This window comes from Anneissia japonica, unplaced genomic scaffold, assembly GCF_011630105.1.
Source record: "Anneissia japonica isolate Jap-2015-1 unplaced genomic scaffold, ASM1163010v1 scaffold1949_len687591_cov173, whole genome shotgun sequence".
Taxonomy (NCBI): domain Eukaryota; kingdom Metazoa; phylum Echinodermata; class Crinoidea; order Comatulida; family Comatulidae; genus Anneissia; species Anneissia japonica.
The window spans coordinates 488,780-515,146 of NW_022754854.1; the positions used below are offsets into that span (position 1 = coordinate 488,780).

Consider the following 26,367-nt stretch of genomic DNA (forward strand, 5'->3'; position numbering starts at 1 on the left):
ATAATAATAATAATAATAATAATAATAATAACAATAACAATAATAATAATAATAATAATAATAATAATAATAATAATAATAATAATAATAATTTGTTTTGCCCCAGCATAAATCTGAAAAGATGCTTTGGCACATTGACACAACAGTGCACTTAAAAAGCTCAAACTAAACTACCCAAAACATGGATTTTTCACTAAATTTTAAAAAGATTCCCTATCCGTGGTACAGATGATATAAATTAATGAAGAGGTTTCTGTCCTACATATTGAAAAAAAAAAAAAACAAGTTTATTTCAGAAATAAATATACACTGACTCAGAAATAAATATACAATTACACATGTTGCTTATCCACGTTATGACCAGACAAAAGGAGTCATAGATACTTACGGCAATAGGGTTATTGAAGAATGAGGTCGGAGTTGAAGCTGTATGATGACTGCTCAGGTTGTGGGACACATTCTGAAGATCTGGGCTGCTGGAAGCATGTTGTAGTAATGGTTCTGGTGCATCTTCACTGTTGGACAATAAATTAATAAAACTAATAATAATTTTGGTATTTATATAGTACATTATTTCTTTGTGTACTCCACATAATCATAAAACAAATGCCGGTATGCAAAAAAAAAAAAAAAAAAAAAAAAAAAAAAAAAAACCCATTATCAGCTGACAATATTCCGTTGTTAAGCAGTGTTTCACCAGCTAAATATTGTTTTGTCTTGAAATAAAAGTGCTTTATAAATCATAAATATTATTATTAATTATTAACAGTTGGTGATTACGGTTTTTAAAATGGAAATTATGGGCAAATGTGACAGGCTGTGATTGCCTTGGAGGCTGTGCGCAGATTTTTAAACTATAAAAAAATTGGCCACGGCAGTTACGGTGTGGATGAGAAACCTAGTAGGTCGTAGGAAAAGGGGGTGGACGCAACAAAACGTGACAGCACGTAATAGGCCGTAACAAAACTTGGAGGCAGTCCGTAGTGGGATGGGAAGCATAAATAGGAAAAATGCCACAAATAAAACAACAAGAAGCAATCGACGAAGACCAAGCTGTGAAAGAAGCAAAGCGAAAAAACTGAGCAAGACCTAACACAACTTGACTACGGAGAAAAAATGGCCAAAATCTCATGGCACACTACATTTCGGGCACACTACATTTCGGGCATACAGGGCTTCCGTGGCCACCATGAACATAATGTAAACCTAGCATTACAAAATGAAAATGAAGAAACAAAACAATAACAGGTATGTAAGCCTTTGTCTTACTCCTGAAACAAAGAAATATTTTGAAGGAAGCACTGCAGAGGTAGCTGGTTGAGAAAAAACTTCATCATCATACAAGTGTATTAAGAATCACCATCATCATTAACTACATACCAATTAAAATATTTAATAATTATAGTCATTATAAAATGAAAGGGAAGAAACAAAGTACTGCAAGGGTACTGTACATGGTTGAGAACAACTCCATCCTAAACAAGTCCAATAAGTGTCACCATCATCATCAACCACAAACAAATTAAAAATAATTAATAATTGTAGTCATTATAAAAACAAAAATAGTTTTGCAAGATTTAAACATGTTCTTGGTAATCACAGCAAGGACTTTGAATACAAAGCTATGGCTACACTCAAATTTCAGATCATTTAATTTGGAAAGTCAGTAAAAATAAACCTGAGAGTGAAAGTACAAATAGCAAAAAGGCTGAAATAACAACCTCTGTTTTGATAACAATTAGCACGTTGTTACTTGTGTTTCTTCTGAATCCATTTAAAACAATAAGTATCATGTCACTTCATTTTTCTCACATTTATTGTTTTTCTAACGATTCACCATTTTATTTTATGTATGTCAATCATGATAATTATCTTTGTATTGGCTATTTAAGTAATAACACAAAAAACAAAATGCATGTAAAACTGAATCTTGTGTGTTTTCTGCACAAACTCTACAAGGAGTACTTTTATTTATTTGTTTAATCAAGAAATCACAAATTACACAAGAGACAACTTGGCATGATTCCATTTTCAATAAGCACAAAAGTTGAATAACAATGTAAAAGCAATGTATGAAATCATCAATTAATATGAATGAATATAAATATAAAAAATAATTGAATATGAACAAAAATAAAATTTAAATGAATTCGAAAATAAAAAATATAAAGGAATATGAATAAAAATTAATATGAATTATTATGGATGAATATAGAATGAATGAAAATGAATATGATTGATTGTGAATGAAAATGAATGTGACTATTAATGGAATGGATAGAAATATGCTATAACCTAATATTAGATATGGCTTCCATAGCAATAAAAGGTTTATTCATAAATTTATTCAACATTAATATTCAAAATATGGATACAATGAAAATGTTTACCATATATTTATTATATTTGAAAATCAATTGAAATATCATTTACAATATGAGGCTTGTCATCCCAAAAGAATCATCAGTGACTAAAAAATGAGAATTGATTATCTAATATATAATAATAATAATAATAATATAATTTTGGGATGGCATGCCTCATATAATAGATATAATATATAATACATCATTAAAATAGATTTATTAATATAAAAATAAATTCTATTTCTATACCTCCATGAGGCAAAAGTGTATCTCATATAGTGAGGAAGTAAAGGTCTGTCCAGATTAATATCAAATTTTCTTTGGCAAAAAAACCTTGTGTATGTCCATATATAGTCATGATGTGCCTATACATGGTCATGATGTGATGTCATTATGACCATGTTAGGCTTTTTACAAGTTTTTGTCCAATAAAATTTGATTGTCTGGTCAGGACTTAAGAAATCACGACTCCATGCATTGTTTATACACTACCAACAAAAATTTTTGTGCATCATCATGGAGAATATCAACCAAGTGTATGTATGGGAAGGGGCAACTATCTCCGGTGAAATGGGGGAATTTAATGGCAAGGGGAAAGTGGGTGAGTGCCTAAGATAAAAAGTCAGAATGTGCTTGCGAGCTTGAAACCTACGAGTGAACTTTTGTGGTTTTTTGTTTTTGGAGATGAGCACATCTCACTGCAACAGCTGGGAACGCATACAACTGCTTAAGTCATTCACGAAATGCCAGACTAACATGTGAAACATTCTAACAAGCTTAAATGCAAGACGTGCTAGGAATGCACAACAGACACTGGTCACACGCAAACACTCATAATAATATGTAAACACAGAAATTGGAACTTTGCTTTGAACTCGGAAAGTAGAACAGTGTTAACAGGAAATTCCAAACTGCTTTCAATCATCAATTGTACTATTCAGGCATGCGATTGCAGATATTTCATTGTGCATAACAATCTGAAGAAGACATTTATTTTCTAGTGATTGTATTTCATTGGCATGTGTGTTTGTTTGTATGGTGCAATAAGTGTTTCAAGAAAAGAGGGGAACACTAAATGGCTCGCTCTTTACTTTCTTAATGTTTTTTTATTTGCTTTAAAAAAAATTGTAATGTCCTTTGCTCTATGAACTTCTGTAGTACTCTTTTTTTAAATTATTTTTCAGAATTCCATTGTCCTTTTTTTCGTCTCTTCTATGTTTATGCAACCTTTTTTTTTGGTCTGTGCAATGTTATTGTTGTAATTTTTTATTCTGAACTTCATGTTATTTTATATATTGTTCTATAATATTTTTATATAACCACTTTTTAATGTTTGTACAATTTTTAATATTTACCCTTTTATGTTATTCAAATGATGCATTTTCATTTGCAATAAAAAACTGAATTGAAATCAAGGGAATGAAATTGCTTATAAACGCTGATTAGGATAATATCAGAGTAACTGAAAAAATTAATATATATATAAGTGATAAAAGATATAATTTCAGAGAAACAAATAGTGATGATAATTGGTGGTAGTTATGATAATTGAAAATAATAATTATAATGGTCAGGATAATAATAATAATAATTACAATTACATGCTCAGCACCTTTGAATTTTACTTCAGTTTAGTGATATTGGTGCTTTATAAATTATTGTTATTTTTATTATTATTAATTAGTCACCATATAATTATTAATATGAGGCAATGAAGGAATGTGTAATGATTATTATTTAATATAGTTCTGCACTGAGTGAAATCAACGAGAACAATACCAAGATTTAAAAAAAAATTAGGTCATTAGCCCTGTGCACAGTAGATTCAAACTAGTCTGTGTATGACATCACAATGCTCAATAACAGCCAGTGGCGGATCCAGGAATTCGCAGATGGGGGGTCTAGACACCTCAGGCCCACTATGGTTGGGGCTGAGGTAGAACAATTTATGACTATGGTACCTCTAATGACTGGAAACAACACTCTCAGACTTAAATTTGAATATCATTTTCCTAAATTTTTATAATTTTGAAAAATTTAGGGAGCCTGAGCAAACTCTCCCCCTTAATCCGCCACTGACAGCCAGTCTTCGGTTGTGAAGCATGGATGTTTCATTTGCACAGGCATTGAAGGCTACAATGGGGCTCAAAACAAATTCAGTGGTTGTACATTGGATTACATTACAGATGGTCAACTGAGAAACAGGTGTGACACTACAACTTACCTGTAATGAACATGTCTGGTTCTGTAGGGTCTACCGAGTAAACACATCAACAAACATTGTAGGACCGACATCACAAAAGCGACATAGAAACAATCAAACACAATGGTAAGAATCACAGAATAAATAATAATAATAACTAGACTTACTATGTCTGTTTGAATAACAGAACATAGGGCTTTTCAACATTGCTTTGATGAGAAATGAAGTTGAAATTGCAACAAAAATAAAAGTCGTTAAATGGTATAAAAAATTAAAAATAGCAACGAAAACCAAGTTCACTGCGACGTTATTAGTGAGACTTGAACTATGGCTGCAATGGTAATAGCGAGGTACATCGTGACTCATAACCACTGTGCGCTATATGGGCCGACCTTGCATCAGAAAGAGCATTTTCAGTTCATAGTGATTCAATGACTGAAAACAAAAATTGTCCATGCATAGAACGGTAATTTTGAGTTTAACCTAGCTGTAACTGGTTTAAGCGCTTTAGAAAACGCAAATTGCATTTAACTAATTTAATCAACTGTCAAAAAAAAATCTGTAAATGTTCCTCATATCCACACCCTACTGCGGATCGTCACCAAAATTGGATCATTTCTTCATTTCAACATGAAAAACTATTCCGAAAGTGTCGTTTTTATCCATCTGTTCTGGGACGTAAGCAATGTAAATGACCCTCAAATTTACACCCTAGGCTGGATCGTCCCCTACACATCATAATAACTTCCTGTAACTTGGGTTAAACTTTCCCTAAAGTTTTATCCGGATCAGTTGACCCGTTTTTGAAATATCTGGTCTGGGACGTTTTCCTTTAAATGGTCCTCATATTCACACCCTACGCCAGATCATCACAAAAACTATTATAGAAAGTTACATTTACACCCATAAAAAGTAGCCATTTCAATACTTTTTTATCTGAGATTAATTAGCAGACTTTTTGAGAAGCCATAATACCTTTGCTCATAACTTTGGCAATAGTATTTCAATTCCAAGTAAAGCTTATAAAATGTTGAGAATAAGAATATTAAAAAGTCAATTATCATTTTTTGGTCACTGATGTTGGTTTTGGGATGGCAAGCCTCAAAAACTATTGATTGACATTGATTGACACATTGACTGAGATATTGATGGACTGATAAATTTTAGCTTTTACCATAGATTTTGTTACATTCTACTCACCCTTTTGTCCCCTGACCAAAGTTTTTCAGTTTCACCGGTGATAAGGAACCTCCTCGGTTCTCCCTCATCCTTAGTGGTGATGTATTCAAGTTGCGATCCAACTTTGTATGTGAAGAAGCTCTGGGGTTTAGTGCTGGCTTCTTTACTGTTTCCATTTGAAATTTAGAGCTACTTGGAGAATCTATTTTAATAATGGATAAAAGTTTAAGACTAATATTTTAAGAAAAAATACTAGGAAAATAAAACTACCAAGAAATAATATTTTTCTTTTGAAGTGAAATGTGACTTTGATTTAAAGATAGAAAATTGATTATAAAATGAAAATGTCATAAAACAACTATGATATTTAACAACAGGAAATAAAATAGAGGATATACAATACAGGAAAATGAAACTGCACATGAGAGATTTTACATAAGGATAAATAGCACAAGGAAATTAGTGTGTGATGTTGAAGATGCAGAGAGGAAACAGATGAGGAGACAGTGGATAGAAACAGGATAATCGAGAAAAGTGGATTTTATAAGTAATAAGTGATTAACTAAGGAAAAAGGAAACACTGAAGTAGATATTAGGTCAGTAGTACTATGTTTACAGGAAGAATTAATGCTATGGACCCCTGTGTAAAGAAAATAAAATTATTGTAAACATCAGCTGACACCCTGCAGAATAATGTACAGAATCAATAGCACCCTCTATAATTCAAAATAGTCGAACAAATGCCCTTATATAGTTTGCTTAATGCTCTATGCTTTAGTTAGAATCCAAATGAAAACTTCACTGCGTAAGCATCTGTAAAGGAGAACAATTTAGAATTCTTTAAAATAAAACTATTTCAGACTCACAGAGTTGAGATGCTTGCTCAGAGAATGCCTGGAACTCTGGTTGCCATGCAGACATACTGCTGCTGCTGTTGTGCTGATAAGGACCTCCAGGTGTTTGCTTGATAGCAGGTGGTGTTGTCATCATCATTGGAACACTTTGCGGAGTCAGATGATGTATCATCTGCAGGTCTTTCAATGCTGTTGCAATTTCTACATGTTCAGAAAACATTTGAAAATGTGTCAATTATAATAAAAATAATAAAATAATTTTTTAAAACACTGCTCGTTCACAAAAGATATACTAGGTTCATTAAAGTGCACATGAGCCAATTGTGTTCACTTGGACTATGGTTTATAATCCTTATCCGAGAAGACTTGTTCTACCTCCAGAGCCATAGACAAACATAATGCTTGAACTAGTACAGATATTATGGCTGTAGGTTGCAACACCCCTGCCATAACCGCTCGACCATTCAAAACATTGTTAAAATATAGGAATAATTCATGTTATAATTACATGCATCAAAGCCCTGAATAGAATTGTTCCTTTTGATGCATTATACAATTATTTTGGGCTCCTTGGTATAAAAAAAAACCAGGCCATCCTTAATTCTCACGATTTTGTGTCGGCCACGCTTTAGCGAAAAACATTTTTTTAACGGTCTAAATAAGCACATGTTCACACTAGCGGTTATGTGCTGATAAGAATCGTACCTGCAACCGAAGCTGAATCTGCTTCTGGAAGCTTAGTAACAGCATAAAGCACTGCAGTTGCATTCGCAGCCCACTCGCGTTTGACAGTTGTAAGCCTTTCCATTGAACCTGGAACATCGTCTGAAAATATAATTACAATTACAGTATCATCACACCAGATTGATCTTTTCAACAAATATTTTTTCCGATGCACATATTCACAAAAGTAATACAAAATAATCATAAAATACTGTAAACCGCAGCACTGCAATTTATCTAAAATTTATTCTTTCATCATTATTTGAGGCTTTCCATCCTAAAAACTGAGCATTAGCATAAGAATCTGGCAGTATTGTATACTTTATTACAGAGAAGCTGTAACACTTCATACCCATAACTTTGGCAATAGTAAGTCTATTCCAATTAATTACACATTATTTTTAAAGCTTAAAATTTAGAACATATGTGAGGTCTCACTACAAAATGAGTCTCATCGTTAGAAAATTAAGAAATGAGTTAATATTACATTTTTGTAGTTCACATTATAAGGTTTAATTTGGTCTTTGAATGGCTTCCCTATGATGAATAGATCCAGAGATGTGAGCATTTAAAGTTTAGGTGTATGAGAACCAGGTTTTGAGAAAATCAGCCTCAAAGATAAACTAACCTGTACAAATAATAGGACTTGAATTACAGAATATGTGAAGAGAACACTGTTTTAGTAAGAAAATTCACTTAAAAAGTACACAATCATAAAATATAAGTATCAAGTTTATATTCAAAAACATTAAAATCAAAATTTTGTAAAAATGTTGCCTTTGACCTATTTTGGTGAATATCTCAATATGATTTCACCAACAATGCGTCTCATTTCGTGGTGAGACCTCACATATGAATGAATAAATCAAAAATAGTCAATTTTCATTTTTTAGTCATTGATGCTGGTTTTGGGATGGTATTCTCAATTTAGTTCATAGTTGTTACACAATTGATAGTTGCTATGGAGGCAAAGTGTTAGGAGCTCTACCAGCCCTGTTTTACTTGTAGAGTAGAGTACTGTCTCATGGCAATAAACTTACAACCACAGTTGCTCATACAGCAAAAAAGCAGAAAGGAATTATTAATGTTGTGCTTGACTTACCAGCTAAATCTCGAGCTTCAGAAATGACAGTAGGTGTAAGGCGGCACATTCTATCCACACTTAGAAACGCAAGCTCCTTCCCAGCCTTGTCTGTCACTGGCAAAAGTGCCCGTGAGCAAACTTGTCTAGCATGCGATACGTTCTGGGAAAGGTTTTCAGCCAAGGTTTGAAACTGAGTCAAGAGTTGAGTTTGAGATGGCCCTGAAAGAAGATTTCATTAAAATACTATGAAGCAATAAAGGTAGCCATGTTAGTATAGGTAGTAAAGACACACAACTGCAATATAACTGATGAAGAATGAAGAAATCCCTTCAGAAGAAACTAGATGCTCTACATAGACTAAATCTCATTATGAGGGATAGGGAGTTGTTTTGACTGTGAGGGGAATTCCCGTTACCATGGCAGGAATTGAACCCAGGAACCTGGGATTACAGTACATCGATAATTAAGATGCAATTAATTAAAGAACACATATACTCACCAGTGGCCTGTCTTGCAGCTAACGCTAGGCCAGTTAATGTATCTATCACTAGCCCCATATCACTTACACTTTCATCAATCAAAAGGCCCAATTGAGCCACCTGAAATAGTACAATTGAAATTGTAACAACATATATAAGAGACATTCTCAACAAATAACAATTTTCTTCAGAACTATCCTATGTGGTGTACTGCAACCATTAAATATATTATTACTTTACCATGCAAATCTTAAACAATATAACATACATATTTAACATGTCAATAAATATATAAATTTTGAATCTGATGATATATATATATATATATATATATATATATATTGACAAAGGTTGATAACAAAAAATGTTTGCTCATTTGACTTAATAAATATACCTGGCAACTTATTACAGTCTCTCCGGAGATTTTTTGTTTTTATACTAGGCGCTTTGAAATATGTTAATAAACTATACACGCCGGACACCATCCCGGTATTTAAGGCTCTTAATTTCCCTATGCTATCCAAGACTTTTTTGTTCACTAAACTTCAGAACTGAACAAGTGAAGAGAGGAAGAAATAAGGATGAATAGGAGAGGAGAGGAGGCATGAGGTGATGAAGAGTGGAGCAGAAAAAGAGGATGAAAAGTTGTGAAGATGAAGAGTGGAAATCTGGAAGGATGAGTAGGGACGGAGAATGATTAGTGGTGGAAGAGAAAGAAAAAGTGTGATAGTGGAAACATGAAGAGAAAAAAGATGTTGACTGAAACTTCAAATGAGTGAATACAAATCTGTGAAATGCACCTTAGCTTGTAATTGTCTTTGCATAAGCTGTACCCTGGGGTGGATTGGATCACTTCTACCCCCATCTTCATTGCTGTGCCTTTGCAAAACCACTTCCATCAGGAGAGCTGATAGTTTCTCAACATCTGACATTGCCACTGTTGTTTCCTCAACCTTCATGGTATCCTTTAGTCTAAAAAAATTAGACATAATTAAATTGTCTTTCCAAAAAAAAAAAAATGCTTTGTTTAAACAACGCAAGTCTGTGTACAAGGAATTGCTATATCTACTATAGCTATATTTACTATAGTTTGAATGAATAAATAAAAAACCACAAAGAAATATGGTTCACTTTACTTAACAAAGAGCAGAAATACTTAAAAACAATTTAAACATTTCGGTGGTGGATCAAGGAATTTAAAAAAGAGGGGGCCTGGGGAGGAACTTTGACAGATTGGGAGTCTGGACCACTTCCTAACCACCACCTAATTATGGTACCTCTAGATGGCTAGAAATGGTACTCTCAGACCTAAATTTGATTAATATTTTCCTTTTTTCAAGATTAAAAAAATTTTTTGACAAATTTAGAGTGTCTTGGTAGGCTGGGCGTCACCTGAATCCGACACTGAATTTGATTGAAAGTTATTACGCACAATATGGCAAGCTATAGTCTACTCACCCAAGAATAGCCTTCTTTGCCATTTGGACCAGCGAATCGCAGGCTTTCTTCAAGTTTCCAGCTTCTTTTTCAACCAATTCCTGAGAGCCTGTGCAAACAGCTTCTTCAAGGGATGGTACCATTACAATTGATTGTAAATTGACAGAATCTATTGCTTGGAATAGTTGTAGGTGCTTAACTGACCACTCAAGAATGAGAAGCTCTAACTGGCTCTCCAAGCATATATCTCCTGGAATTAAACACAAAAAATAATGTAAATAAAACTGATATACTGTATGTAATTGAAACAAATAACAAGATTTCAAAATTAATTATGTAAACTAAATGAAAATGAATACAAATTTGAAACTACATATGAGAAATACCAAATTATAAAAAAAAACAATATAAATACTTTTTGACATCAACAAGAAAGAATACAAAAATCAAAGATGATGTTCGTAGGATATGAGTAAGTTATAGATGAACCCACCTAGTTTCTCTTTATAAAACTTAAAATATGTTGGCCATATACACATTAGATATTTTCAAAATATTTCATCTATATACAGTATTTCTTTTCACTTATGTGAGATCACAGCAATAGTGGATATCATACAAGTGAATGTGTGTTGAATCTTTGTTGCTCAACGAAAACCACATGATTTGCAGAGGTTATGAAAGCAACATGCTTTACATCAACACACAAAAAAAATGTAAAGTAATGGACTTTACTATTAATCAAACTTTATTGACCAATCATTCAAGGAATAAATGCATGTTTTACAAACACACACATTTACAACTGTACTGGATGGCTCTTATTTTGTAGGTCCTTGGCAATGATATCCAAGGGGCAGGGCTTAACTGAACGGTCCATCACGGAATAAGGATCAAAAGCAACAGCGCTCTCACCTTCAGCTATTGAAACTTCACTCGCAGCAGCAGAGAGTGTTTTCACGAGTCTACTCAACTCTGATGCATGGGTCTGGATAACTTGTGCCTGTGTGCTGTAACTGGATGGACGGATAGCGTGGGTCCGGTCGAGAGCATGACATGTCTCTACGGTTGATGTCACTGTTTGACGGACAAGTTGCATGTGCGAATCAAGTTGCTTCAACTTTAAAGAAAAAACAAAAACAATAAACAATTCATATTTACATTACTTTTTTATTTTATGTTACTAATGATTAATATTATGATTAGGATAATGACCCAGGTAATAAAACAAATAGGTTTTTTGGATCACCTTGAAAAGTTTGAAAAAAAATATGATATAAAAAGGAAAGTGAAACATTTTGTAATGAGATCTTGTTCTTTCATCACACCATATAATACTTTTTACTACTGATAAGAAATTCATTTTTAACTTTTAAGGTTGTTAAGGTTTTCAATTTCAAGTATTATAAATGTTGTATCAGTTTACTTTTTTTCAAGTATTTTCAAATATGCTTCAAAATATAACTCTATTTACAGTGCAGGTGGAGGTGCAGGGGGCCCAGAAAAAAGAGAGAAAACGAGAGAGAAGAAAATAAAAAGAAAGCGAGGGGAGTATTAACGGTACCGTAGGCCTACGTGAAAACTAGCTAATTTTTGATCTTAGTACTGTAGTACCAGTGCCTATTAGTCTCAACAAAAATCTTACACACTATTACCCCACATCACATGACCCCTACCCTGACATTTCTCTGGGTCAGCCCCTGTAGAGGTTACTATAGCAACCAACACAAGTAGACAAACAATACCTTGTCTAGTGAAGGCGAGTGAACACAAAATAAATACATGAAGATGTATTCACTAACCTGATAATTCAATTTCTTGTTATCTCCAACCTTAGCGTATTCCATCACCATAGTAACAACATTGAACCATACGATTGAAGCCTCAATGATGCTCTTCACAAGGTCATTAACCTTTTCAGTCCAATCTTCAACCATAATCTGAGCCTCAGCTTTAAACACATCCTGCTTTAACACAGAGGCCTTGGCTGTCCCCATCACCTGAGGGGTAAACTCTAGTAAACCATCGGCTTGTGCTTTCAAATTCCTGAAGAAACAATCATTTTGATGTGTTCAAAAACATTAAATTTCTATACGAGGTTCCTTCCAGTGATTCACTAGAAATTTGTGGGAAAAAGAAATTTTTAAAACAGATACAAGAATAATAAGGGACATGTTTATTATTTCATATTTATTCAAGACATATAATTAACTAAAAAAATATACTGTTTTAGAACCTTTGTTATTGTTAACTTTACACATGCCCTAAGCTCTGGCCTAGGCTACATAAGGGCTAATGAAGTAGAAATCCCAAAATCAAATTTATCTATCAGCTTTCAACATGATCTTGAGCAAGTTTAATGAAAAGAGGCCTGTTACATAACATCTATGTGTTACACTTGCTAAATGGGCTAGGCGATTTAATTATTTTTGAGGTAATTTCCAAGAATAAAACTGGCATATATTGGTTCATTAAGGTAAGTACTGTATTTACAAAATACCGACTGAAAAATTCTTCCAGATAATTTCTTTATCTATTACCTCTGTTTTCCAGTATCACGCAGAGATTCTGCAAGCCTTTTGGCCAAGTCCGCTACAGATTTTGAGTGCTTCATCACGATGACGTTACAGGCTTCAACCTGCATGCCGTCCATCCTGTATACGGCCGTCATCAGTTCAATCATGGGATAGCGAAGGTTCTTGGGCATCACTGTCGAATGCAAGCCAAACGTACAAATTGATATCAATTAAAATATGAAATGCTGCTAATTATAAAGATAGTATAATACATACTCCAAATATCGAAATGCACGCCATCGTGTCAGGATTCAATATTTCGACATTAATTATGTCATCATCAGGATGGCGTGCATTTCGATAGTTGGAGTATGTATTATACTATATTATCTGAGATTAATCAGTGAACCTTTCGGTTGCTGCTAATTATGTTAAGCACTGGAGATTGTTAAGGGTTTTCTTTATATTTCATTATTTATACACACATTACACATAAAGAATATAAACAGGCAGGAAAAAAAATTACTAAAAAATCTGGCTTCATCTAAAGAATTAAATAATAATTTACTATATTCTTTGTTTTATAAATGAGTGAACTGATGGAATAAACGAATATATGAATGAATAATTAAAAAACAAAACACATGGATAAAGATATACAAATTGTGCCAAATGAATATAAACAAATGTTTTATTTATTTTTATTTGCTGATTTATAAGTTGAATGAATAATGCTTAGATGGATAGATGGATGATGAATGGATAAATAAATTAATAATAAAATGATGAATAAGTTGCAGTAATAAACAGAAAAAATATGCTTACTACAACCAATCACAAAATGGCAAGGATGATAGAAAGCCCAAATATAATATTACACTTAACATTAGGGAAAGGTTCTTGAAGGACTCACAGGTATATGAAGCTTCAGCCCTTGTTTTAGCACTCAGATTCATTGAGCTCATATCATGCACTATTCTAGAGGTGCCACTTGCTTCACCAGAAGGAACCAGATCCACCATTGAAAGCTGCTGGATGTCCACGATTCCAGAACAGGCTGGAAGAGGGTTGCTGAGGTAACTTTCATTGTGCTGAATTGGTTTCCTCAACACTGGTGCAACTGGAGAATCTGAGTAATAAATAAACCAGTAAACAAACATTGCTCGATATGATCAGATACAGATAATAAAAACTTTTTCTGTAACTATCTATTGTTTTTGCAGAACAACTGAAGAACGATGTTTTGAGAGTATGATAAATTAAAAAAAAAGAGGAGGTGAGAACATGAGAGGAAGCATCCAGCATTGATGAAAAAGTCTAAGAGATGCAGAATTCGTGACTTGTAAAGTTAAAACGAGCACACACTTCGTCGGCTGACAGTGGTCCAACAAATCCATCTTCGTTATGTTTGAGTGCTACATAACACAATTTTGTCTGTTGATCGTCAATAGGAGCTGAGAAGATCGTCGCTGAAAACGATTTGTTGCATATACCTCACTACAGTCTCCATGGATTCGCGTCTGCTGCCGAACATAGGTGTAGCGAATACCCAGCTTTTAGGATACTCAAAAGATAATTGAAAAAGAAAATAAAAATAATCAATACAATACTTACGCAATGCTTTGGAGTTCTTAGGATCCCTGACATTGTTTCTCAGGGGACTGAGTATGTTTGGGTGTGACCTAGGGTCTAGGCCTTCATGAACATCCTCAACGCATTCCAGAAGTTCTTTTGCCTTCTCTGCTAACTGTTCATGTGCTGACTGATGGTTCATGTGTTCTAGTGCGTGGTTTGCTGCAGCCTTCACAAGTGGAATTACTAGATGAAAAAATAATAAAGATAATGTTAATCAGAGAAGAGATTTTTGCCCTCCCTAACATGTTATCATACCGAATACTCAGTACATTCCTACTAGACTACCGAGCTTGCCCTTAGTGACTAGTGTTGAATATGATCCCCAAAGAGCAGTTGGTACTGCAAATGCTATTTCGTAAACTCACATCGAAATAATGTTAAACTTTATGAAAAAAAAGCAAACTGTTGCTCTGTCAAAGCAGAATGACAATTCAAAATCAAGAATCATTATGATTTGAATCATATTATAGACCTATCCGGAGTGTCAATCAGAAAAGGGCTAGGAATATACGTGTGTTAAACAAACACACGTGTTGTCTCACAAACGCATTTGTTTGCGTATGTTTTTACGCTGCTGTTTTGCGGGACCTTAGCAACAATATCCAAGGGGCGGGGCTTACCAGAAAGGTCTGTTGTCATATTTCTATACTATGAATTTGTTTTGTGTCCTCTGACCTTTATATGACCTTCATATGAAAATACATATTCAATGCAATGGGGGTAATTGGTTTGTACACTGCAAGACATTCTCTCAACTCTTCTTTCCTTGCTATACTCAGAAACAACAGCTCTATAACATTGGAGTCCCTCCAAAAGAACACAATGAGAGCAGAAATAAACGCGAACAAAAAGGGACCTAATATAATAGCATCAGAATATATACCTTTCTGCAACTGGTTCACAAAAACCAGGAGTCCATTTCGATAAACTGGATCCTGGCTGCGATCAACTTCCCTCATGGCTACTTGAATAACACGCTTTGCCCTTCCCAGCATGCAGTTGGCAGCATCGGCCAGAAGGTCCTTGTCAGTTATGGATGAGGCTTCACGACATTGAGTTATGTCTCTTTTAATATATGCTTCTAAACATCCAATGAAAGAATAAAAGTATTTAAATCTTTTATAAAACATTAAACAATCCTTGATGATTATAAATCATTTTTAATGTGGTGGTCCCGTGGTTGAAAAAGTCTCTTAATAAATGTAATAAGCAATTAGTAGAGCTGTGCATAGTACACTAGCGGAAAAATTATTAAACAAAGATTAGATTTAATCATTGAACAAATTTTTAATGCATTAAATTTAATCGAAGTATAATAATTTTCTCCTAGCATACGATGTATACAGCTATACTAATTGCTTTATATAAGTCAATCTTTTAACACTCTGACCGCCAGAAGTTTGAAGAAATAATATCAGCCACCGCCAGAATTTTTAGCGAATTTTATCACTTTTCCGAAGCTCGTTCACAGTGTGTATGTGACCAGATTGACACGTAATAAATACTACAAGAACTAAAAACATCTTAGCTTTACAAAGGTACCAAACATTGATTTCATATCTAGGCTAGGCTACGATCTAGGTCTATGTTACGTTTCAGCCTTTGGTGCAAGTATTTCATGGTTTATAAATAAAAGATTGTAAACTGCTTCTCAACATTAATGGTAGCATCAGGGCTACGATACCAAGATGTAAACAATTTACATTTATGAAAGACGGATTAGTTACTTGTAAGAGTGCATGAGACCATGCTGATTTCCGAGAGACTAACTTAACTTTCAAGGACATGGGGCCCTGTTGCATTTCATTATCAACAGGGCCAAGTATATTTATATGTGTTCGGCTCTGGCAAAACTCTTGGTTTGTCGCATTTTCTAATTTTCCACAAGCACCCAAAACGTTCGAGATCCAGAATTTTCACGTTTTTGCATTTTATAAAAGAAGATATATTTAAGAACATTTTTGTAAAACCTCAATCACTAAATCTAACTGAAAAGTATATTAAAATTATTTTCAAACTATAAATCTTAATAATAAACTATTGATTTTGGAATCTTCGAAAGCTGTTTTCCCAAAACCTACATGGCTGATATCCAATAAAATAAATATTCAAAACTTTGCTAATAGTAATACTCAACCAATTTCCATCAAATAAACAAACACTGTTTTAAAGAAGACTACAGTACTTGCAGAATCGAAAAACACCAAAAACTCAATTTTGAATTTTTGCTACAAACGGAGGGTTTTGCCAGAGCCAGTCACATATATTCTAGTACAGCGGTGAGTCGAATGGCCGAGCGGTTAGCAGGGGCGCTGCAAGCTATAGCCATAATATCGGCGCTGGTTCGAACGGCATGCTCACCTATGGTTCTGGTGGTAGAACAAGTCTTCTCGGATAAGGACTATAAACCGTAGGCCCAGTGTATACAATGGCTCCTGTGCACTATAAAGAATCCAGTACGTCCTTCGAGACGAGTAGGGGGATACCCCGGTGTACTGGAACAGACAGCCCTTGTGGTGGACGACGAGAGTTGCTGGTACCTGGTTACCGGGTAGCACAGACACGAAGGGACCCTTAGGGGCGAAGAAAGCCATTGATCGAGTTCCTAGTTCACACATCAAGTGCCCTGAGCACCTTACATTAGATGGATATGCGCTATATAAAACTACACTATTATTATTATTATTATTAAAAGCAGTATGGTTTGATTAAAACTAGTGGATTTTGGAGCTGTCTTCCAAGAAATTTTTCAGGTTACCTCTACTTACCAGTAACATCCAGGAATCTGTTCTGATCGATGAGTTCATCTATAGTGTCTACAAGCTGTGTCACCTCATTCTTCCATTCCCTGTGTATCAGCTTGATGTGCTGAATGGCTCGCTTATCCAGAATGTCATGCCTTACAGCAAGGCATGCTGGGAGTACTTCTGGGTCGATCTGCTCCATGGTGTTAACAGCGGCCTGAATGACCTCCACTCCTGTTGACGGGTAAATTTTTAACATAATCAAATATCATAACCCAGCAAGTCCAATTAAAATGAAATTTTTTTTTGTTGGCAGACAAACATTTCATCATTGTAACAAATTTAATAAATATCATAAAGCTCTGTCCAGACTACTAAATTATTTGACAAAAACATGTGACATTCCTAAATATGGTCATGATGGCATCACATCATGACCATATATAGGCATATCATGGCTATATATTGGCATACAACAGTATTTTGTCAAACAAGATTTTATAATCTGGACAGAGATTAAGAAAAACAATAGACATCTAATAATGTGCACATCTGTTGGTCTACAATTGCAAATCCTAATACAATCCAACAGTATACACTATAGAAGACTTGACCTCAAGGCATCCGTGGAAGGAAAGAATGTGTACTAGACAACATTGAAAGTAAAAAAAACATTGTAAAACATCGAAACAGTAATAATGGAGGGACTTACTTTTATGATCAGAGCAGCTGGCAGCCATGAATGTACCCACCTGGCACACCCTATCAAGGTGGGAAAGGAATGCGGTCTCTAAAGGCTGCAGGATCTCAAGACATACCTTTTCATTTAGGCGTCCCTTTTCCTGGAACACAATCACAATTTGGTTATTACTATCATTGTTGTTATATATTATTATTTGTATTATTATTATATCATCGGGGATAGTGTATTCTGAACAAAGAAACGAGGTCCCCTGCCTACCGATGAGTTTTTGGATCACTCCCACCAAGACGAATTCCATCCATCAGGGTCCCAACCTGGGTTTACAGCTAAACCCTTGGTTGCTTTTTTGTTACATAATGTTGTTCGTTCCCTAAATACAACATAGGTAGAATAAAAGCTGTATTACTGTATATATCTAATATACATTGAATCCAAACCTTTAAAGGAACTGTTGCTGCTTTAATAAGTCTTTCAAGAGGTTCTATAGTTTCAACAAATGCATCAACAACTTGACCAATGAGGGCGTTCTTCACAAGCTTCTCCAGGATCAGGAAATCTCTAGCAAACGCTTCACAATTTTCATCATAGTCGGCCTTCAGCTGCTTGAACCCTGGATTGTCTTGTACATTAATACACTCTTCTTGGATTATAGTCCTCTGCCTTAGAATCTACAAAAAAAACAAAAAAAAACAAAAAACAAGGAAGACACCGTAATATATACAGGAATCGAAAGTGTATGATATAATCTACTAGCATACTTAACTTGTGAGATGCGTTCAAGTTAGCAATGTAAGATTAACCAGTTAGGTACTCACTAAAGATAGTCTGAAAACATGTTAAGTTACATAATGTTAAAGATTAAGAAAGCGCAAATTCCAAATCAATAATCAAAGGCACTGAATGTTATTATCCCTGGTCACTGGATAACATACAACAGCAAATCAGCAAATGGTACATTCAAAGCCACACAACAACCTACCAGGTTCCCATTTATCCTGGGTAGAGAGAGACGAACATAAAATGCCTTGCCCAAGGACACAAATGACTTGAACAGTGAGGGTTTGGGAGTCAAGGCGACAAATGCATCTACTATGAAAGTATAGGGTGGAACTCTTTCTTTAGTACCAGCAGGGTTTGTACCAAAGACCCTAAGATTGACACTTTGATATCAATGGATATTCAAGCTTCTTACCTCCTTGCAAGAGTTTATGATACCTTCTCGGAGGTGATCTCTTGGGATGGATGAAGCAACTGCCATGCTATGTCTAACTATGGACTCCAACAAGCAATCAAAGTCAACACTCAGTGAATATCGTCGCTCTGGCGACAATTCCTTCATGGCCTACATACAGTAAACAAGGATTAAATGAGAAATGTATTATTAAATTGTACATTTAATGTAACTAATTTAATTTGTAAATGTATATATATGTGGTACTTTGTTAAGTATTTTAAATCTGAATTAGGTTTGAGGATATTAGCAGGATTTAAACCATGGGATTAGAATACGTAAGCTCTAGTTTAATAAATAACTTTGTTAGTAATGGATTGGTAATCATCATTAAAAAAATTAATAATAATCATACTACAATGATAAATAATAATAATAATAATAATAATAATAATAATAATAATAATAATAATAATAATCATACTACAATAATAAATAATAGTCAAAATAATAACAAAGATACCAAAAAAATATTGTCAACTTTTGAAAGGCATATTTATAACAAATTATACATTTTTTCAAATTCATGAACTAACCATGTCGATTTTGATGGCAAAATGTCCTGGTTCTTCGTTCTTTACAGGCTTTTGGCTTCCGACCTTTTCTACTACATTTATGATTTCTGTTACTGCAACCATGATGTGTTTAATTACATAATCACAACTAGCCTATAAATAGATATGAAAAAAAAAAGTTGTATTTCATTTAATTGTCTCAATAAAATATGTTATAGCATGGAGGTATAAAATAAATTATGATGGTGAATCTGCACCAAAGAAGGTTTTATGCATTTATTATTATTTTATACCTCCATGGTTATAGTAATATAATACTAAAGGTGTTTATAAAAACAAAGACAGGATTCCTAATAATATTATGAACTACCAGTACAGTATATTAAACAGGTTTTCTATTGCCATCGGGTTTTTTTTTCTGTTTTCAGAATTTATAATGTAAGTTTTAGTACATTACATTTCTGCCACCATTAAAGAAAAAATTCTGATTCAAATTGGAGGGATATCATGCTGGATATGTATGACTGACTTGAAATTAAATGCTTTGAGGTTCACAAAATAAAATATCCGGCCTGCCAACATTGCTGAAAATAAATCATTTTCCCACAGATTTTTAGAAAAAGTTTTTCTGTTTATAGAAACACCTCCTAGGTACCCCTACTCTAGCATTGTTTACAAGAGTGTGGCTTTTTCTGAGTGTAGCTCACTGTATCTAGTGGCTAGGAGTGCCATTTCCAACAATCTAGAGGTGTCATAATCATAAATTTTCTTACCTCAGCCTCACCAATGGTGGGGCTGAGTGGTATTTTCCCCCATCTGTGAAAGTTCTTCACTGGAAAATAAAAGAAAATGGGTGGGGCTGACAAAGAAAGAAGTGGAAGTACACAATTAACATTGGCCCGCCACTGGTCTCAACAGATTGGAACTGGCCCCCAGCTTATAAATGCTGAATACACGGGAACTAGAATTACACCTATACATGATTCTCCTGACGCAAATCCAGTTATTGTCTACTCCATCACGACAATAACAATTACTATCAACATTGCAGTACCCACTGCTTACTTGGACTCGAATTCAACCCTGGCCATCAGGCGCAAGCTCGGTGGTCTAAAGGCATGATGCCAGGCTAGTGATCTGGAGATCGTGGGTTTGAGTCCCACCCGGAAACAACTTGTGATTTTTTTCGCAATTGTTTTCACACGTACTAAGTATTCAGTACATTTCCAAGTCAGATAGGGCAAAATTACAACTATACTAGAATCACACAGACATTCTATCATTTACAGAAGAAATGTTTTCTAGGTAAATTTAGCAATAGTTTATCCAGGTAAGCATGAAAGAAATAGACCAATAACATACTAATTGCAAAAGTCTCTAACCTTAGCTTGTGTACTCTTGGAGTATTTCACAAATGTTTGCATAGTACTGCTAAGCATGGGTGTGGCTTTCTTTAGTGTTGCCATAGCAACTAACAATCGCTGCTTAGGCTGTTGCTGGGTAAGATCTTGTTGGCGTTTGTCACACAGACTTGAGAGAAGCATTACAGCTTCCGTGAAACCCTGCAAAAAGATGTATAATAATTATTAAAAGGAAGATGATTAATAGAAAGATAATTTTTTTTTTCAAGGGGGGATTTTTGATATGTCACTAGTAATAGAATCAAATTTAAAATTGTTTTTTTTGGCAATTTTTTATAAAGTTAAAGGCCATTATGACTTTGCCCCTTTAGCAGTTTAACTTCAGTGTAAGGTACTGTAACCAAAGATCATATCATATAGCATCCATGATGATGTAGAGCCTATGACAGGCCACTAAAACTACGACAATAAGCGAGATAGGTAACATGGGAATGGGCATGGAAAACACCACTCCAATATTCTTTTTAATAAGTGCCGCTCTCAATAAGCACCGCTCTGGAATAAGTGCCACACTGAAGCCCCTACAAAACTTTATAAGCGCCGCAGCGCTTATTCGAGGATTTATAGTAATCAGAATGTAAGTTTACTGTACCTTGAAGCTCTCCACTAGCGCTTTCATAGTCTCCACTGATTTGAGCAGGTTCAGACGATCAATTGCCCAATGAGCTGCACGGACTATCTTCCGCACTTCTGCATCATCGGATATCAACATAACCTATTAGCCAAAAATGTTATTCCAAAATTATACAAGAATTAATGGAGATAATGTCTGAATATGTAGAGATTCCTTTACAAAATGAAACACTCTTCTACCATTATTTAAAAAGTGTACAAATATTTTCATTAAGTTTTTCTTTGTTGCCCTCCACCCCTACCCCTCAACAGTGCATTCACCCGTCCCTCTATAATTGCAGTTACATTGTACAAGTACAGACATTTTTTGAGAATTTGACAAAAACCAAGCTGAATTCCATGAGTATAGGAATAATTTACTAATTGATTTACTGTAGGCTCGAGGGGATTGAGTGCCAAATTTATGTGTTTAATGAAATTTTCTGTGACACCAGTTGAATAATGATAATTAAAGTTTTTAATATTTAGTATCATTATTCATATTTAAGAATTTTTTTCCACACTCAATTTTAATTTTTTTTCTAAATTATTTAAATCTAAATATTGTTTCTTTTTAGAAACTTTCTAAATTATAGAGTGTGTTATAATTTTGTTTTTGATGTGTTTTACTTTTGAGGTTTAACAAAAGATAGTGTTTCAGTTCTTCGAACACAATTTGTGTATAATATAATAATATTCTTGCATTTTTTAATATATTCCATTTTTGTAAATGCATTCATTTCAGCCTTTGGCTGCCGTTTTTATACCTTCTTTTATACCTGAATAAATAAAATAAATAAATAAATAAATAAACTGCATCCCATACCTTCATTGTACATTCCAATACATCTCTTGCAGCTTTCACTAAACTCTCCCTGGCTTGACTATCATGCGGGCGTATCTGAAGACACTGTGATGCGACCATCATACTTTGCCCTGCAGACTCCATCGCCTCACATGCTTTTGGCATGGATATCCGTAACTCCTTAATAACAAAGATTAACAAGAAAACTGTTAATGTTACTTCATTCTTTAAAGGTAAAGCATTCTTAATATTATTCAGTGGTCAGAGACAGTCCTTGTCATAATCATGTAAATTGTCCTATATTTCCAGGTGGTCCTATGTTGATGTTATTGTAGGGACCATTGTGTATTATTTGGTGATTGCAAATCTATAAGGAAATTTCTTGTAAAGGGACCGTAAAGCAATCTAATAATACATATTGTTTGATGTTATCCTAGTGTGTATAAATTAATTACTGTATATTCTCGGCAAGGAATGCAATGTTTAATGCGGTGAAATAAGATTTTGATGCCCATAAAGACTATAGAATAGCAAAAGTATGATTTCAGATATTGGGGTCGAAATTTATTCTCTCAGGCATTTTGCTTGTTGAGCAAGGTATTTTATCTGTTTGATCACACTCCATCCAGTAGTATGAATGGGTATCTGGTAGGATGTGTTCAGATTAAATGAATGGTCTATGCATAATACTGTACTACAATCATTGAGTAGTAGAAGGTTGCACTTTGTGCTCGTTTGCCAAACCATGAATCTAATAATCAAGTTTATGTTATTGTATAAAGGAACTTTATGGCAAACAAAAACATCAACATTATTATATTTTATACTGAATTGTGACAATGAAGTTTTCTTATTTTCTTGTTCAGTATCTTTTATGGTGCTACTGTGATATATCACCATTTCTATTGCTGAACTAGGTTTTTCCAGCTCCTAACGGTGACACAAAAAATATACAAACAATACCTTGATAGGTATATGCCAAATGGCAAACCTACCTCATCTTTGGAGTCTTTAGCAAGCCGTTGACCCACCTGAACCAACTCTTCTGTGGCTTTTAGAACAGACTGTGCATGTGGGTTGAGATTTGGCAAGCTTTCTGGCGTCTCTTTTGCACTTTCATTCAGAATTATCAGCTGTGACACCTATAAAAATCAGTCATGTGACAATTGAAATATACCTGACAGTATCATTAAAATTTAAAATAAAAACACTAGTAGCACTTTTATAGACTAACTTAAATAGTTCACTTCACAAACTTTCATCAGCAATCTAATCAAAACCAGGGATCCAAAGTTTCCCGCAGGTCGTGGGGGTCCCCTGGAACTGGACGGCCTCTTGCACTCCCGCAACCAAGCAAGAATCTCCCAGAAAACAGCTTATCTCCTGCAGATTTATTAAAGCTGAATGTTTTCACATTTTTATTGTTAGCACGTCTTCATCATGACAGAGAGTTTGTGACATCTGTGATGACACGCCACCTCTGTCAGTTCATATAGCAATTTTATTCACCTTTGGAAGAGGTACTGCACGACTCTAGCTAGCTAGGGCCTATCTAAAGATTTGATCCTGTTTTTTGGACCTGGCCTTGGTACTGTAGATATTGAGCCCTCCCCTATCCCAACCTGCATGATAACTTTTTTTAAGCAGTTAGGCTATCCTGTTGTCTGGCTTTGTTCCCAAATTGCCACTTTTTTACCATTTGTCTCACAGGAGTCAGTGTCGATGGATATCACAAATAGTAGTAGGCCTAGGCCTTAGGCTTAACTAACTAGGCCCCTATCTATGCTTATTTTAATATGCCACCTCCAGGGGCGGCACGCACCAGCTGGACTTAATCCCCCTCCATTGGTCTGGTCAAGCCACCACCCCACCATCGGCCAAAGCTCATTGGGCAGTCGGACCAAAAAAAATAGGCCTAGGCCTATCCTTTTCCCATCCCAGTACTGTACTGCCTACGACAAGCCAAATCTGTCTCAGCAATCGCTTTATCTGGGTTTGATCAGTCAAGCAGAACATAACAATGGTGTATACCATACCCACCCCCGACTGTTCTGACTGTGTCATTAAGAAATCGAACAGGTATTGTACAGTAAATGTAATTAAGATGAATCTAAAGTGCATTCATTTGTACATCTTTACATAAGGTTCTATAACGTTGCACTTCGGTTCTCTATAAAGATTTTTCAAGATTTTAACCCAAGTCCCTATGTCATCCTAACCGCCAAGCAAAAGCTCCAGTCTTATGTCATATTACTTCTTCTTTTCTTCTTTTTGTTCTTAATAAGGAACTGACTTCAAACTTTAAGACTCTGCTACTCCTATTTCCTGATATATTCATTATGATTTACCTGTGGGCCTACACTACCAGGAACAACCGGCCAGAAAAAAACAGACTGTAGAGACGACCACGACAGCGACGCTAGCGGAAATATTTATTTATTTATTTCCATAGAGCTATTAAACAACTAGAGTGCTGACAAGATGGCGCAGCAATGCAGAGGTATGTATGTGTACCATCCAAGATGGCCGTCGTAGTAAAGCGCCACCTTCAGGCTTAGTATACATATTATTACATATTAATAAGCCCTCTGACTGACTATTATTTCATTAATGATAATGAGTAATGGTAATAACAAATTTTTAAACTATTGTAGCCAAAACGAGGCCAAGTGATGCATCTTATTCAAAAATAAAGTACCAAGGAATGAAAATTAAAATCGTATACATTACACCCAAACACCGCAACGCTCGAGTTTCAAACATACAGGTAACTAGCTGTATTGAACTTTCTGAGTAAATTGAGGGCGCATTTGCAAACAATGGCGCTTAGCGAAATTTGATTGGCTAAATCTATGGTAGCCATCTTGGATGGTACACACACACAGTTCTGCGTATTTCGAACATCGAATACATTGCGGTTAGCGCTCTAGTATTCTTATTATACCTCTATGTTTATTTCTCATTCTGGAAAGCGCCACCAACGAGTGAGTTAATTGATCCAGCAATATTTTGCGCATGCGCTGTTTTCAAGTCTGTGACGTGCAACATATGAAGTTCTCGCCGCCACGCCCACATCAGCCCCACTATGGTTAGTGTAAAAAAGTGGCAAATATCGAGCTCTCCTTTCACCCCAATGCTGGGTCGCCACTGAACTCTGGTTACACTCCTTTTTCCTTTTTCCTCTTTTTAACTAAAATTTTTCTCACTCGTTTTTATTTTTTGGCTTGACAGACGGGGTAGGGGGAAGGAACGGGCCCTCATGCTACCCCCACCCCAAGCTGGATCCGCCCCTGTTATCATCTTGATACCTTCCGACGAAAATTAACCGTACCGGCGTCACCACGGCGTCCCCACCGATCGATCTAACGTGATTGTTATATGGGTGTTTTATATTATTGAGAATGGTAATATCACGGAGTGGCGTATCTAGATGTCTTTAAGGGGTGATGATAGGGGGCGCAGAGGTGAAGTGGGGGACTGATGGGGACGTGAAGGTGAAGTGGGGCGGGGGAGGCTCGATAATCAGTTGAGGGGCGCTAATTCGCAAAATAAGGTGATTTTAGGTGATTTTTAATTTATTTAGTATAACTTTATTCGGAAAATTAATCTCCAAAATCGAGTTGCCGTCCTCGGCGTTGTCAGTGACGTATGATTTGTGTGCGATTTTTACCAATTAGCCCCTAAGTAAAAATGGTTGAGCCAAGTAGTACCTTTAAAACCAACCCAGAAATCCGGTTGTTTGTTGATTGTTTATTGGTAGCGTCCCTTCGCTGCCAAAAATAGTTTTTGGCAGTTGCGTCCCCGGTGACATCGTGAGGGCATAGTGAAGGCTGGTTACGATTTGGTGGCACATCGATGCA

The 26,367-nt window shown here is 35.1% G+C and overlaps 1 protein-coding gene across 3 annotated transcripts in view; it reads right to left on the minus strand.

The window, feature by feature from the left end:
* The window catches only part of LOC117123272 (catenin alpha-3-like), a gene marked incomplete at its 5' end in the record, with an annotated part of 38,349 nt that extends 14,700 nt beyond the window's left edge, over positions 1 to 23,649 (minus strand). The window contains 24 exon segments of one of the 3 annotated variants that reach the window (XM_033269128.1): positions 389 to 515; positions 4,591 to 4,620; positions 5,770 to 5,950; positions 6,615 to 6,803; positions 7,308 to 7,427; positions 8,428 to 8,628; positions 8,909 to 9,008; positions 9,689 to 9,860; positions 10,347 to 10,575; positions 11,241 to 11,445; positions 12,128 to 12,371; positions 12,866 to 13,034; positions 13,755 to 13,970; positions 14,456 to 14,659; positions 15,360 to 15,557; positions 17,245 to 17,454; positions 17,933 to 18,062; positions 18,361 to 18,591; positions 19,116 to 19,265; positions 19,691 to 19,822; positions 21,052 to 21,231; positions 21,683 to 21,805; positions 22,529 to 22,687; positions 23,503 to 23,649. In XM_033269128.1, the coding sequence (XP_033125019.1) occupies positions 389 to 515; positions 4,591 to 4,620; positions 5,770 to 5,950; positions 6,615 to 6,803; positions 7,308 to 7,427; positions 8,428 to 8,628; positions 8,909 to 9,008; positions 9,689 to 9,860; positions 10,347 to 10,575; positions 11,241 to 11,445; positions 12,128 to 12,371; positions 12,866 to 13,034; positions 13,755 to 13,970; positions 14,456 to 14,659; positions 15,360 to 15,557; positions 17,245 to 17,454; positions 17,933 to 18,062; positions 18,361 to 18,591; positions 19,116 to 19,265; positions 19,691 to 19,822; positions 21,052 to 21,231; positions 21,683 to 21,805; positions 22,529 to 22,687; positions 23,503 to 23,649 (4,047 nt within the window). 3 annotated transcript variants of the gene reach the window in all.
* Between the last annotated feature and the right edge of the window lie 2,718 nt (positions 23,650 to 26,367).